Source organism: Sitophilus oryzae, unplaced genomic scaffold, assembly GCF_002938485.1.
Source record: "Sitophilus oryzae breed Bouriz unplaced genomic scaffold, Soryzae_2.0 scaffold_1720_pilon_pilon, whole genome shotgun sequence".
NCBI lineage: Eukaryota > Metazoa > Arthropoda > Insecta > Coleoptera > Curculionidae > Sitophilus > Sitophilus oryzae.
The window spans coordinates 987,288-1,003,894 of NW_022146414.1; the positions used below are offsets into that span (position 1 = coordinate 987,288).

Consider the following 16,607-nt stretch of genomic DNA (forward strand, 5'->3'; position numbering starts at 1 on the left):
ATTTTGATATGCCGTCATCTAATACCAAATATCAATAAATTTAAAGAATACTTTTGATTATTCCCAGAAAACTTCGAAAACTCCATTCGTAACCTGGAATGAGAATCCTCCAACAGTCTAAGACATTCGAAGAAATTTCTCAGAACTTACCACCCAGAAAAATCAAAGATTTTTCTTGAATAGGAACAATCTTCGGATATATGTCTCCTCAATAAGCACCTCCTCATGACAAATGCAGATTCTCTGGGGAAAATGGGGAAACACTAGAACACCTCAACATTGAGTACGCCGCGCCGAGACGACAACCATTCGTGCCATAGACTTTGGTACGACTGTAAAACCATCCTAGGTACTCGCTTTTGTCAAAGCTCTCATATTATATTATGAGTTATAACTTAAAATGGGGGATTTGTATTGTATTGTATTGTATTGACTAAGAGTGAGTCCCATGGGACCCTCCACTGCGGCCGCGAGGACCTATTGTGGCTCAGTTTCTACAAGCTCTAATATACAAGAGCGTCAAAGTTCACCCTCAAGACCCAGCCTCTTAATATAGGCCGTTATGTCTGAGGGCGATATGTCTCCTAGGTCTGATAGGTCTAACATGGGTTTGCCAAACATCTCAAACCTGGTCCTGCCCCCAGCGGGGCAGGTACACATAACGTGCTTCATTGTTTCGTCATCTTCCATACAGAGTCGGCATTCGGCGTTTTCCACCAGTCCCATCCTCTGTAGGTGAGATCTCAGCCGGCAGTGGCCCGTGTACACTGCAGTGAGCGTACGCGCTCCATTCCTACCGGCCTTTAGGAGTTCTCCTGTTCTATGTTTGGATGGCCCTGGTAGGATTTTCTTGGCATGTTCCATTCCGGGACTGTCATTCCAGTCCCGGAACGTCGCATCCCTAACCCATTCACAGAGCCTGTCTCTTGCGAGATTTTTAGGAACGTTAAGTGTCGGTTCTGGGTCCACGAATGGCGAGCCTGCACCAATTTTGGCGAGGGAATCAGCACGTTCATTTCCCTCTAGGCCGACATGTCCCGGTATCCATATTAGCGACACTTTGTTCCTATCTCCCAGTATATTGAGTAGTTTCTTACAATGAAGAATCGTCATAGACGTGCTTTTCGTTGCCTCAAGTACTTTCAGCGCGGCTTGACTATCCGAAAATATGCATATTGTTTTCCCGGTGTATTGCTGTTCTACCAGCAGTTGCACACAGGTTTCAATAGCATATAGCTCAGCTTGGAAAATCGTGGTGTGTTTTCCAAGACTGTGGTAGATCTCAGTCTTTGGACTGCTGCAGTAAATTCCTGCGCCAGATCCTTTTTCGTTTTTGGATCCGTCCGTGTACCAACACATTTCCGCATGTAGTAAACCGTTTCCCGGCTTATCCCACTCGTCCCTATTCGGAAACAGGACGTTGTAGGCTGTGGGGGATAATGGGGGATACACTAGATCTATAAGGTCGCTGTGATTAACTTCCCATCTCCCATACATTCTATATTCTTCTAGAATCAAACAAAATTAAAAGTCGATATCACCAGAACAAATGATATGCATTTATTTAAGATAAATAAAAGTAACTAGTAAAAATAATAGTATTATAAAATGGTATTATTCTAATCTCTGAATGTATTCAGAAGCATTCGGATGGTCCTAGAGAAGCATCACAGATGTTCGCATTACTCTACTTTGACTGTACTACATTCTCTACTTTGACTGTATAGTGCTAATTCCGCATTTCCAATCATAGTAGCAATCTCCATTCTGAGCCTAGCCTGTTCTGATGCAGGTAGTTTTTTACAATCGTGGCCATAGATGCAAAAAACAAGTCGTTCTCGTCTTGACCTCCCTGCACATGCTGTGGTCTCGGAGCGAATATGGCCAATGGAGAAGTTGTCCTACTGGTACTGGCGATGCTGGGGGTACTGTATATTTCGGATTTAATAGGTTCTAACGTGCAAACATTCCGGGAGGTAGTGTAGCTTTGTTCTTCGGCACTGTCTATTTTGGATATGATTGGTGTATCGATCTGGTCCGTGTCTTCCTGGGAGCTTTCGCTAGTCTCTTCATTATTTTCTATGTAACTTGCTGTTCTAAAATTAAAATAAGAATAATGCGGAGGCTTGATTTCTGAAACAATTTTATCTTTACCTCCGTTTTATTGGGCAGTCATCTAAAAAAGACAGTAGCTCCGATCTTTTTTTCACAGCCTCACCTACTGATCCAGGACTAGGTTTTCCCCTTTTCCTAATATAGTAGTCTCTTATGTAAGCCCAACGTTTATTGCAATCGGTATCTGAAACGTAAAAAAATAATTATCTTAGATAGGAACTATCAGAAAAAAAAAAATAGCTATCTTATCCGATAGTCAAGCATCCTTAATAGCGATCAACTCAGTAACCATCAATTCGAAGTTGCTCAAAGATGCCTAGTGAAGCTGAACAATTAGACGAAGAAAGTAAAGTCATCCTACTCTGCGTGCCAGCCCACCAAGAGATAGAAGATAGTGAAAAAGCAAACGATCTAGCTAGAAAAGGAGCGAACATTACACTAACTGGACCAGCATCTTTCTGTTTTCCAAGTGGAAATCAGCTTAAAGCAGAACTGAAGAATCTGGAAGACTCCATTTGTAACCTGGAATGGAAATCCTCAAATGGTCTAAGACCCCCGGATAAATTTCTTAGGATTTACGACCGAGAAAAATCAAATCGAAAGAAAGATGATTAAGAGAACATTGAAATCTTAGAGTGTATAATTATGTACATTAATAATAAACAAACACTCACCTGTTTTAGAAAGCATTGCCCCAATTTCACGCCATAAGCTTGTTTTCAGTTTCGTCTTCCTGTGCTCTGAAGATTTTACATTAAAAAGGGCTTCGTGATTCCGAACAAAGTCGATTAGAATTTCATCTTGTTGGCTGGACCAATTAGTTTGTTCAGCCATTTTTAATAATGATAACCAAACGCTAGAATCGCTACACTGCAGCACCGTCAAAAGGCGTGCTTGCAATATAACAACGCCTGTAAACTGACTCACCGCTCCGTAGCGGTCGCTTCATAAAATACGCTGCCGTATTTTTGCGCCGACGCACGACGCTTTGGAGAGACACATCGATTGGCAAGAAGTGGCAAGTCCCATTAAATAATAATTTCTATTTATATGGCGAGGGTCATAGACGCTTTTTAGCGGCGTAGCTCGTCGTCAAGTTACTGCCGCTGTTTTACTGTACCGCTTTGTAGGAATCCGAAGCTTTACTGCACTACGGGTCATCAACCCAAGAAGGAACTACCCATTTACTACCTGAGAAGTATATACATGGTGGTTTAAAAAACATGTGCCATTTCTCATTGGGAGATTCCTCACATGAAAATAAGATTTATTTTTTATATCAACATAGCTATTCTGCTTTATTTTTTAGCTACAGGGTGTTAAAGCCTTCTTTTTTTTTATTTGTTATAATTTGTTTGTAAAATTAGCAAACTCCATAAGACGACGCATGGTGTCATTGATGACGTGCAACGAAAGTTGTTTTAATTTCCCTTTATTAAAAAAGTGTCGACACATTTACCAGGGACGTACATATGGTGGTATGGGTTGTTACTGGAATATTTTTTAAAAAAACATGTTAGCCATTGATTTTTTTCTTCGTAGCAAAATTGTGTAGGCCATTTAATGTCTATTAAAAGTTGTATCTTGTTATTTTGTTAATTTCGATCACCTTGATGAGATAGACAGAATTTTATTAATCACAATTAATAAAACTAAAACAAAAATAAAATTAATAAATTATTTATTTAATTTGATTTTATTATTAAATTTTATTGAAATTTATAACAATGATGTTCAGTGTGACTTATAGTAAATTCAAGAAAAAATTAATGCTGTTAATAATATTTTTTAAGATCATGTAACTTGAAAAACTGTACATTTCCGCACCCATGTTTATAGGAACTTTTTTCATATTTTTGATGAGGAATCAATGATTACTGATTGGATTTTGGCCAGTTAATGACTTAAAAAAGCTTGCTGTTAATCTTGGATTAAGACAAATTAATAAAATTGTGTTTATCTCACCAAGGAGACTGAAATCGACAAAATATCAAGAGACAACTTTTAATCCGCATTAAGGTGCGTACTCACTGAGCGAACGAATGCCGAACGAACAACGAAGTCCGAACAACGAAGGTTCTGGGTTCGTTCGGCCGTAATTAAAACACGACCTCACCAATGAGCGAATCCGAAACGAATGCAGAAAGTTCGCTGTTTGCTTGGCTTCGTCGCTTTGTGAGTTTGTTTAGAGAAAAAATGTGTGATAAAATTATAGCGGCATCAGCTTTTATAATTATTGCGGGATCACTAAAAGCAAAAAAACAAAAAAGGAAAAGAAAACATTTGATGTCAAAGGTTTATCAAATACGGGATAAATATAGGGGACTGGACCTTTTAATTGATTTTAGAAGAGATCTGGGACAGTTCATTCATTTTTGTAGAATATCTCCTACAGATTTTGAATTTTTACTTGGAAGAATCAGTGAAAAAATCAGCTTTTTAACTTAAAAATACAGCGTCCAAATGCAAACAATACAAACTCGGATTCGGAGTTCCCCCAAAAAATTAAAAACCCGCGAATCTCGTCAACACTGAACTGCGAATCTCTTTGATATACCGCTCTCCTACCGAACGTAGGCGACGGCGAACCGAACTTAAAAATGCCATTCGATTCGCCTTCGCATTTACGTACACACTTGACGAATTATTCGGAGTTCGTTGTTCGTTCGGCATTCGTTCGCTCAGTGAGTACGCACCTTTAGACGGCCTACACAACTGTTTCACCGTACATGAAACTCACGTACTGTTCTGTCAAGTGAAAAAAGTCAGTGGCGCACATTTTTTTTCTAGAAAAATATTCCAGTTTATTCCTTGTGACGCCGTTTGTCTTTGACGTGGTTTTTTTCGATTGTATGGATTTTTTTTTCTTTTAGACTCTCTCTAGCTTTGATTTTTTTCAAATTTTTAGTGTCCTGTGCTTGATTCAAACAAAGATGTTAAATATGAAGGGGTCTTTCAAACTGTTAACAGAAAAGGAGCCATTACTGTAGCTGTAAGTATTGCTATCTTAAAAAAATATTTAAACAAGACAGCAATGAAGATAAAATATAACACGCGTCAACTTATCATTTTCTAATGTCGTAGTTTCTTGCTACTTTCAATATACAGGGTGAGTTTTAATTAAATAAGTCCAAATATATATGAGAAACATATTTTCTCTTTATTGTTTTTCAAATAAATCTAAAATAACCGAATTATTTTACTTTGAAAATTTCCAAAAAAAAAAATTTTGCTTAAATTTTGGGAACCACTGGATCTTTTCTTGTAAATTTAATCTATTATATATGCTGCATATTATCAAAAAATTATGTTTTTTAACTAAAAACTAGTTTGTTTGCGAGAGGCCCGCATAATCGTGTTTCTATACTATTCTTAAAAATATATGCACTTATTTATGACTAACCCTGTATAGGGTGTTTCTAAATAAGAGCTCAATATTTTAAAAGGTGATTTTTCTAGTATTTTAAAGGTGAAAAGTTTATAAAACATGTGTTCTAAAATTGTTTGTTTTCGAGATACAGGGTGTCAAAGTTTTAAAATAATTTAAATATATAGAATAATTTTTTTCATAATATCTTTGGAGTCACCCCAGATATTTTTATGAAATTTGGTACACGCTTTTTTACCAGTAAGGGGCATTTTTTGATGAAAAATGGTTTCTTAAATTTTCACCAATGGTGTTCCTACGGGGTTCGACTGAATATTTTTGAAGAAAATTTTTCTTGAAATAAAAAATCCACTTTAATGCGCATAGAAAAATTGTTAAAATATATATCGTTAACGAATAAAACGTACGAACGGCACTGGTAAAAATTTGAGAAAATATATTTTCTCTTTCTATATAAAATCGGAAAATAACCCTTAATAGTGAATTAATACAGGTCTTGTATAAAATTTCATAAAAAATCTGGATTGGCTCCAAGGATATTACAAAAAAATAATTTTTTTCTTAAAACATTGAAACCCTATATCTCAAAAACGAAGGATTTTAGAACACATGTTTATACAGGGTAAGTCTTAAATAAGTACAAATATGTTTTGGTTTAATATATTATATTTTTTTTCATATATTTGAGGTTTGTAGATCTCGGTAAATGAAATATATTTTCTTTTTAACGTTTTTGGCTTTTTGACTTATAAATCCAAAATAACCGAGTTATTCAAGTTTGAAAATTAAAAAATAGATTAATTTTTGAAACATTTCGAGTCACTGGATTTGTTCTGTATTTGCATTTTTTTTAGTGGCGTAACCATAGAATAAAGCCGTAACCATGGTAATATCAGAGATTAAGAAATTATACCGTGGGATAATTTGCGGTGAACAGACCGTTCTAAATGTTTTCTAAAATATATCGGAACATTTAAAAGAAAATGCACGATTTTCAACATAATATATTGTGAAAAAACCTTATAGATATATTCGTGGGGTCGAAATATACCACCCCTAAAAATATTTGCTCTTATTTAAGTCTCACCCTGTATAAACCTTTTACCTTCCAAATACTTGAAAAATCACCGTGAAAAATATTGGACAATTATTCAAAAACGCTCTTATTATTATTTTAATTTTATCAGTTACTGACACCATAATTACAGTATTTTTCTTATTATTTAGAAACGACACTATTCACCTGGATTTTTCCTGGTGTTTGTTGCCAAACCGGACAACTATGACTGCAGCCAAGAAAGCAACGTCATACCGCTGAGCAGACTCTCATCAATCATGGACAACAACATAACCACCTTGCTGACTTTTTCCATAAAGAACAGCATCAGTTTGTACGAGTACGCTTACGCTTCTATAGGTATAGCTATCGCAGTAGTCATTTTTGGGGTGGTCTCTTTAGCTGTCATTATAGTTTTTAATCGGTATGGAACTATATCCAAAGCCAGGACTTACGGTGAGTAGAATTAAATCAGAGAAATAAAAACATAGTTAAACTTATAAGTTCTAAAACAGTAATAAAACTAAAACAATTTCGGACTTCCATTGTCTTTATTTATTTTGCTTACAAAACGTTTCGGTCAGAGGTATCATTGACCGTTATCATGTGTTAACTAAACCAAATCCTAAGACTACTGAGCTTATATACTGTTTAGCTATTCGCCCGATCTTCTCCGATGTTACTTTCACATATGGAATCGTCAAGAGAGAGAGAGAGAGAAAATAAAGAGGAGTACGAGCCAATTAAATTACTGGGGCTTGACCTCACCAAATTTTTTACCGATTGCAATTCCCCAGCCGTCTGTAACGCCGTTTTTTTTCGTCATAACGAGCCATTGAATAAAAAGAATTAGGAAGCAATATATCAAAAAACTAGCGCGACCGCGATGGTAATTCAATATGGCTGACTTTCCGGTTGAAATTTAGGTTTGTCAGTTGAAGCTTCTTTCTAAAGCTACGCACACAGAAAGAGCAAAACCGTTTTAGACAAAAACGTATTCGTTTTTTTCTAGAGACATTATGTTTTGTAGAAAAACAAAATATTTTTTTACAATTAAACATGCAGGGTAGAGAGCATCCTCCTCAGGCTGGCACACCAATGAGTCAGACTTGTAGAATGTAGAATGTTTAGGAGGGGAGTTAGTCACCGCGACCTTACAGATCTGTTAAATGCACAGAGGCCAGCTCTCCATCATTGACATCAGCCGTACCAAAGTTCATGGCACGAATGGTCGTCGTCTCGGCGCACTCAATGATGAGGTGTTCTGGTGTTTCCCCAAATTCCCCACAGAATCTGCATTCGCCGTTGTTTCTCAGCTTCAGCCTACTGAGGTGTTCGTTGAGGAGACAAGAGTGTCCTGTTAGAAACCCCGTGACAGTCCGAAGATTATTTTAAATCAAGGAAAACCTTTGATTTTTCTCGGTCGTAGGTTCTAAGGAACTTTTTCGAGTGTCTTAGACCGTTGGAGGATACCCATTCCAAGTTGCGGTTGGAGTCTTCCAGATTCTTCAGTTCCGCTTTCAGTTGGTTTCCGCTTGGAAAACAGAACGGTTCTGGTCCAGTTAGTGGAGTGTTCGCTCCTTTTCTAGCTAGATCATTTGCCTTTTCATTGCCGTCTATCCCTTGGTGAGCAGGCACCCAGAGTAGGAGGACTTTATTTTCTTTGCCTAACTTGTTGAGCTTTTCTAGACATTCTTTGACCAACTTCGATGAGTCAGACTTTTGCAATTGGTTATAATATTGTCTAGGGATTTTGCAGAGTAACCATTCTGAAGCAAATCGGTTTTAATATTACTTAGTTCAGAGATTCTTGGACACTGCATATAGTGATTGCTCTATGACATAGTGTTTTAACTATACCTCTTTTGGTTGATTCAAAATGGTTCGACTGAGAATTTAAATATTGTCCCGTATGTGTGGGTTTTCTATATTCAGTAGTGCTAATGGATCCATCGCTTATAATTCGTTGAAACGTTGTGTAAGCAAAATAAATAAAGACAATGGAAACTCTTTTAGTTTTAATACTGAATCATTGTCTACCACATTCAAAGTCTCTAGTCAAATCTGTCCAAAGTGTTTCTATATAGTAAAAGTAGATTATTGGTTAATACTGAAACATCATCACCAAAAACGGGCACCTTCAAATTTTCATGTATTTTAAAGTTTTATATATTGTGTTCTAGTGGACCGATTTTGATGAATTTTTAAGCAACTTGTAGCTAAATTATTTGCCATTTTAATATCTCTTTCTAAATAAAAAATTAAAGTTTCTCTTAATTATACAGAGGAAAACGAAACGTTGATATTTTGGTAAAACTTTGAAACACCCTGTGGAGTATGATAACAAAGCAAGAAATTTATAAATAACTTTGTCATCTAGGTGTATATTTTCTCGCTAGTTTCTTTTTTGGTTCATCTAAATAGCTTTATTTTTTTGGGAGATATTCGCTTTTGAAGAAGACACTAACATTTTTTTGATTTTTGGTCCTAGTCAACAGACCTATAAAATAGTGTTTTTGATTTATGTAATGCCACTATCTTTGAAAAATTATATTATTTATTATTGTCTGTTGGGTAGATATGGCTTTAAGTCCTAAAGTTGATATCTACCATGATCAATTAGGAATCTTCAGAACTTAAAACCATCTCTACTACTTAGAGTAACCGCCAATAAATAATAATAATATAACTTTTCAATGACAGTGACATTCCAAAAACAATAAACACTATTTTAAAAGTGTGTTGACTAAAACAATAAACACTATTTTAAAAGTTGTGAGGATCCAAGATAAATGCTAAAATTGCTGTAAATCGTTACTGTCTTATTCAAAGCGAATATCTCGAATAAAAATGAAGCTACTGAGATGAATCAAAAACCAAACTATCGGGAAAAGACGTACCTAGACTATAAAATTATATTTAAATTCCTTGCTTTGTTAACATTAACATATTCGACAAGGTGTTTTAATCTTTCCCCAAAATATCAACATTTTGTTTTCCTCCGTATAATTGACAGATGAAAACTTTCATTTTTAATTTAGAAAGAGACACTAAGAAGTCAAATAATTTAGCTACAAATTGCTTAAAAAATCATCAAAATCGGCTCACTAGAACAAAATATATTACACTTTAAATTACATCAATATTTTAAGGTGCCCGTTTTTCGTGCCGGTGCCGGTGAGTGTAGATATTTAAATTGTTAGTTAAAACTTAACTGGGTTATTTTGGACTTATTTGAAAAACGGTAAAGAGTAAATAGGTTTCTTTTATCAATATGATCGATATCTACCAGCCCTGAAAATATTTACACTTACTGAAGGCTCACCCTGTATAACCAACCAACACCTAATATTTTTTTAATAAGACAGCAATAATGATGATTTAGATATAAAGATACAAGATTATATCGAGCCGAAGACCGATGAGGAGATCAATCGAATTATACTGTCAAAAGACCTGACAGTAGATGTGTTTGCCAAATATCCCAGAAGAATTAAACAAAGATCTTTCAATTATTTGTCGCATACGACGAGCATAGCACTGTTTTACAGTATACCTGTTATTCAGTTGGTCGTCACGTATCAAAGGGTAAGTTATACTTCTATAGAAACCACAGCTTATTCAGAACCAGTTGGTCGTCTTAGCTTGTTTTTGAGTACACGCGTTGCATCACCTACCGTTATTTTAAGGAATATCTAGGTAGGTTTGTCATTTTTATGCAAATCATCGTCAGTAGGCAAGCTAGTTATAAATAGGCTGTGACAAAAACTAAACAAACAGATATTTAGGACATTTCTTTGTTAATTTTTAGGTGGTTAACATGACAGGAGACCAAGATTTGTGCTATTACAACTTCTTATGTGCACATCCAGCGTTATCTTTTAGTGACTTCAATCATATCTACTCCAATATTGGTTACATATTAATAGGGATATTTTTTATTTTTGCTGTAATCGACAGACAACATATCATAAAGATTACCAAGGTAATAATAATTTAACATAGTCTCCTACATTGGATGGGTAGCATAATAACTAACGAAAAAATATAAACTTTAGGAGAATGGTATACCAGTTCATTATGGGTTGTTTTATGCAATGGGTGTTGCTCTAATTATAGAAGGCATCCTGTCGGCTTGTTATCATATTTGTCCAAGTCAATCGAATTATCAGTTTGGTAAGTTTAAAGCTCTGTCTTTTAAACACCCTGTATAGTTATACTACACACTGTTATATTGTATTTTCCAAGAATTAATAAACATAATTATTTGTTTGATACATTAAATTCCAGTGCTACTTTATTTTTCGTTTAAATATTGTAAAGATCAAATTTAAAGATATCACTACGCATACTGTGACGTTGTTTTTTATTCGATCAATGCTATTTCTTATTTGTTTTTTAGATACAAGTTTCATGTACGTTATGTCTGTATTAATAATGGTAAAATTATACCAAAACCGTCATCCAGATATTAATGCTACAGCATACACAACTTTTAGTGTGGTTGGTATTGCTATTTTTATAGGTAAAATTTATCTTTACTAAACCAAAACCTTAAATAATTGGAATTATGTTCTTTTTTAGCCATGATAGGTATACTAGATGGTACACTTTTTATATGGGTCTTGTTCATAGTATCTTATTCCATTTTAATAATATTATTATCATTAAAAATATACTACGTGAATTATGTAGTGAGTGGTGCCAAACAATTTTATATTTTTTATAAAAATCAAGGATTATGCATTGAAACGGTCTCGCCCCTAAGAAAAGGTAAGTTTTTTGTCTGTTTTATGTTAGGTATCTCTTGTTGATTTTACAACTGATGGCTTTATGTAAAATGTATAAATCTGGGAAGACATTGTGTCTTGACTTGTGTTACAGTGAAATTATTGTGAATCTTAGCACAGACGCACACAGAAAGGGTAAAAGGGTACTGCTTCTTTATTCTTTATATTCGATGTCTCAAGCCGACATAAAGTATCATCGATTGTCAAAGGGTACTATGACGCATTTTTTTCGATCATACAATACATTTTTATTTATATCATACGATCGAAAAAAACGGCGTCACAGACGGCTGAGGAATGTCAATCAATTATAATTTTGGTGAGGTCAAGCTTCGGCGTTATTTACTTGGCCTGTACTCTTCTTCATTTTTAATGGCGTTGACTTAAATTATTTTTATATTGAGTAAAAATTATTTTTAAATGGTTTAGTTTAAAATTCGGTAAAAATATTTTTTTGAAATAGATTTGTGTGTCTGGAAACGTTCTATTCTTTTTCTATCTTTCTATAACCAGTGTTTATGTCAATTTTTAGTAAATGACGTCTAGATATTGACCTCGCCAGAATTATCAACGCTTGTCATTCCTAGCCGTCTTTGACGCCGTTTTTTTTTCGATCATACAGTTATAATAGGTATTAAATTAAGGTATTAATAATTATTGCAGGTCGTTTTGTGGCAGTTCTTGTAACAAACGTTGCCAATTTTAGTATGCTTGGCATCGGACTTTACATCTACTTGAACAATATAACAGATTTTGGAACGTTTCTTTTGGCTCTTCTTCTAGGAAATACAGTAATTCATATATCGTTTTACACAATTATGAAGGTATTTATTGTTTTATATACTGAGTGACAAAAAAAAGAGAACACCTATACAATGTGTGTTAGAATTCGATAATTTTTTGCTGACTGTCTTTTCTTGTGTGTCAGAAATCGGGGGTCAGCAACACGCTATTTTTTCAATTAAGTGTTCTGCTAGAGAACCTAATCGATTGCTAAGTCAAAAGCTGCCATTATGTACACCAAGAATTATTAAAATCTTATGAAGACATACATATATACCATCCTGGCAAGCGAAACCTTGGGTCGGCGTTTACATGTATAGGAGTGAATCGCTATGGCAATCTAGTAAGTCGGAGAAAGCAAAAATGCGAAGTATTTTGTAGCATTAGAAGTTATAAAAAAATGATGGAATGTTTTTTTTATAAGAATTTTCTTTTAGAAAAAATATTAAAACAACTAATACTATGCGACGGAGCTGTTCGCCGGTGAGCAATAGGTCGTAAGCTAGTGAAAATTAAATTGTGATAATTACGTCTTTATAATATACTGGTCGCCACTCAGTTTTCCATTTACTTTCAAAACTTCTAAGTTGAGAACTGAGAAATCAACTCAAAACCGACATTTACTTTTTTAGCGAATTACACAAATAAAAATTTGAATAAAAACTAACAACTAAGTAATAATTAAATATTAATTAGAATAAAATAAGACTATGAATAATTTGATGTTTGAAAATGTTGGCGTGGTAAATAGTATGTATTAAAATAGATCATCTAAGATGGTAGTTAAATCTGCACGCTTCTGAATATTAATATTTTATTAATTATTCCGCAAAAGTCTGGCGATCTTGGTACCAAAATATAGGGACTCTTTATATTTAAAAAACCGTACTATGTATATATCAGAAATATGCATAACATGAATAAAATATTTCAAAGTGACTCTAAAGTAATAAAATATCTAATATGCCTGAAGGGCTTGAAGCATTAAAGTGAAGTTAAATTATATAAAAGAAATGATCTGGCCTTTTAAATCCGTTCAAATTTCACATGTGTGTGGTGAACTGCTAGAACTGGAAAGTGATTAAAACGTCGCTCCACCCAGACAGGATCCAAAATGCTGTATATTCAGGAGATTCCTCCGTTATTCAACGTTCCCTTTATATAAGAGGGACAAACGAAGGCCCATAATGTCAGATATGTATTCAATGCAAATGGCACCAGAAATGCGTACCATAAAATAAAAACCCTGTACAAATAGAAAAAAGGTATTAGGAAACGTTATGTAAAAAATAAAGGTCTTACCTCCGCTCAGAGGGTTTTCCCACACAAATTTCAAAAATGCCAAAAAAAACGCCGATAATTCTATCGGGTTCAGCTTCAACCACCAATATAGCGATAAAGGTAGGCACGAGGTATATACCTATACCGTCAGAAATAAAGTGACCAACAACTTCGACCGGACTGAAATAACTAGCCAGAAATAAACTTGTAAAAAAAATAAAAAGATAAAACAATACTTATAATGCCATCTCGGTGCGAGGACTTAAACTTGAATTGTTTAAATAAAATAATTCTGTACATTTATTTAAATTGTGTAAATTTTAAATAAAATGCTACAATTTATTTGAAATTTTGTGGATTTTGCAGTCTTTACGGAGCTTATTTTATTTTATTTATTATTTATTCTACTACTGATATATTGTATAAAGGTAGTTTTATATGGAAATTGTAAATAGATTTTTAAAGGTCCACATTTGACACTATCGCGATTTATCGAAAAAGACTCTAAAATAATTTGTTGTGAGCGTGCGTATTTTAGGCAAAATTTGAGTAAAATAATGGAATCGATTTTTCGCTTAAAAACTGAACAGATAATATACAAACGTGTAGTCAAACCGATCATTTATGAAATTCACTTAAATTAACTAAATTATATATTTTTTCTTTGCATTTTAGCTATTTTATTTATTACTGACTTACCTGCTTCAGTAGCGTATCGGATGTTTGTGTTAATAAATACTTATTATAATATCAAATTTTTATTAGAATTATATATTTTTATAACAATTTTAATAACTACCAACATTTATTCACAACGTAAAATAAAACAACAAATTATTGAGCCTACCCCTGTTCGGTTTTAATATAAAAATCGATTAATTTTTACCTAAAATTAGAAATTGTTCTGATAAACATGTGAATTTACCAAATATAGACCTTTAAAAGTCTATACGACTTCGCTATAAAATCCATAGATTTTGATATATCTGACAGTTCAAATTTTGCTTATTATTTCCTATGTTCCCAACGACGATGCAACACCCGGTATACTTAATCCGATTACCGCTAGATTTCATGCGCTTGGGAGTATACTTGCTCTTCTGGTTTTATTCAGAACATCTTATTTTACCGTACTCTTCGTACACACTAAAATCGGCACCCAAGGCCAGAAATGCCGACCCTAGTATAGGCATTCTTCTTTTTATGTCATTTAGTATATATTGTAATTGTTTTTTTTTAATTCTTTTTGATGGTTTATAGCTAATACACAAAGAGAGAATATGCTACGAGTCTTTGATTTTCGGAGTTGTGGGAATGGCTTTCTGGATAACTGCTGGAATATTCTTCCTAGATGCTGCCACCTTATGGACGGTAAATTGCCTTTCATTAGAGAATTATGCATTAATGCAAGACCAAGACCAAGACTTCCTTGGTTTTAGTCTTGGTATTTCAGTGTAATAATTAGTCTTGGTTTTAGTATTGCTGCAAGGCACTTTCTACATAGATGATCTTTATAAATATCTAGTATTTTAAGTAATTTAATGCAATAAAACTTTAAAGAGAGAAAGAATATTAATTTGTCTAATAAAATTTTTTTAATTTCAATACATATATCGAATCAGCTTTACTTGCAATAGTCAGGAAACACTATTTGCAATAAATTAAAACAATAATTTTGAACGATCTTTTTTTATTATTTTTTATTTAGTAAATTATAGAGGGGAGGGGTAAGTAAATAATAATTTCGTTATTTTTTGTTTTCTATGTGAATTAAAACCGTGAAAAAAATGTAAGAACTCAAGAGTCTTTTATGCTGGGTCTTGGTTTTATTCTTTGTCTTGTACAAAAAGCAAGATCAAGTCCAAGACCTGTCTCCTTCATGACAAATTATGCAAATCAACAAAATATAAAACACTTTTTTAATTTCTTCTTATGTAATGTCTCATAGAAATAAGTAAACATAAAGATTCTACAACTGAATTATCTGAGTGTAATGTAGACATTTTGTGACTTTCATTAAATTTTGATTTTTGTTGTTTGTAGGTGACTCCAGCTGAATCGCGGCAGTGGAACCAGGGTTGTATCTTCCTGAATTTCTTCGACAAACACGACGTGTGGCATTTACTGAGCGCACCGGCCCTGTTTTTCACCTTTCTGTATTTGATGTATCTGGACGATGACATATCTGACAAGCCACAAAAGAAAATATCAGTATTCTAAATAATAATAATAAGCGTTTTGAACAAGTTTTTTTAATCTATGAAATAATTTTAAGTACTTTTTACTTTCTCCGTATATTTTATATTTATGTGACTTTGTTGTAAAGTAATTGACTGTTTATTATTGATTTTAGAAGTATTTCTATTTGTATTTCTAAGTGTAACAAACCATAAATATAAGTTGTGATCTCAAAAACAAATTTTCTGTGCATGAAACCAATTTTACTATAGTTTGTCCAGCAAGAGGATACATGATAGTGACAGTTGTCTCTATCATATTAATGCACACATCAATTATATTTTCTGTCAATTTTTGGATGTCGTCTGACAAAATCTATAATTAATATCATAATATAATAATTTTGTAATATGTGAGAAGAAGTATATAGTGTGATCAAACAAAAAAGATATCAGAAGAGTCGTAAAAGTACTATTTTAGTACTTCTAGACAGATTTTACTACATATGTCTTTTTTTATCACACTATCATCGTCAGCAGTCAGCAAATATAATTATAAACAGATTTTTATGTAAATATACATTTAAAATAGGTATATATGACTTTTTCAATATGTATTTTATAAATGTTTTCTAAATAAACTTATTCCTAATTATATAAGTTTTATTTTTTATTCAGGATGTCTTTTTACTAAGTGCAAGTTGTTTAACTTGTAATAGACCGTATGATAAAAAAAAAACGGCGTCAAGTTGGCATGAAAATGACGATCGATGACATTCCCCATATAATTTTGCATATAAAATGACAGCGATCTTCATTTTATAGCCATCGCTGATGCCATTTTTTTTTCATCACATTGTATATCGTCCGGAGATGAAGCTTTTTTGGCAAAAAAATTAAAAATTTTACTTTTATTCTGGTCTTTTCGTGGAAATTAAAAAAATGCCGTATATGCTAACTAACTACTACATATATCTGGTATAGATTTGTCACCCGTTAATATACTATATTTTTTT

The 16,607-nt window shown here is 33.5% G+C and overlaps 2 protein-coding genes across 4 annotated transcripts in view; one reads left to right on the top strand and one right to left on the bottom strand.

Moving 5' to 3' along the window:
• LOC115881425 (SID1 transmembrane family member 1-like) overlaps positions 1-16,244 on the top strand; it is a 30,030-nt gene extending 13,786 nt beyond the window's left edge. For 2 of the 3 annotated variants that reach the window (XM_030898895.1, XM_030898894.1), the window contains exons 5-14: positions 5,024-5,107; positions 6,731-7,016; positions 9,925-10,148; positions 10,372-10,545; positions 10,619-10,736; positions 10,963-11,085; positions 11,145-11,333; positions 12,014-12,174; positions 14,675-14,785; positions 15,458-16,244. In XM_030898895.1, coding sequence (XP_030754755.1) covers positions 5,024-5,107; positions 6,731-7,016; positions 9,925-10,148; positions 10,372-10,545; positions 10,619-10,736; positions 10,963-11,085; positions 11,145-11,333; positions 12,014-12,174; positions 14,675-14,785; positions 15,458-15,634 — 1,647 coding nt within the window. In that variant the 3' untranslated portion in view covers positions 15,635-16,244. The remainder of the gene's footprint in view (positions 1-5,023; positions 5,108-6,730; positions 7,017-9,924; positions 10,149-10,371; positions 10,546-10,618; positions 10,737-10,962; positions 11,086-11,144; positions 11,334-12,013; positions 12,175-14,674; positions 14,786-15,457) is intronic. The other variant, XM_030898896.1, reaches the window with a different exon arrangement.
• LOC115881426 lies at positions 1,544-3,300 on the bottom strand. Its single transcript, XM_030898898.1, has 3 exons — positions 2,790-3,300; positions 2,155-2,299; positions 1,544-2,096 (listed from the first exon to the last, which is right to left on the bottom strand). Exons 1-3 carry the CDS (start codon positions 2,947-2,949, stop codon positions 1,748-1,750), a joined length of 654 nt encoding a protein of 217 aa, XP_030754758.1. The 5' UTR covers positions 2,950-3,300; the 3' UTR covers positions 1,544-1,747.
• Positions 16,245-16,607: the final 363 nt, after the last annotated feature.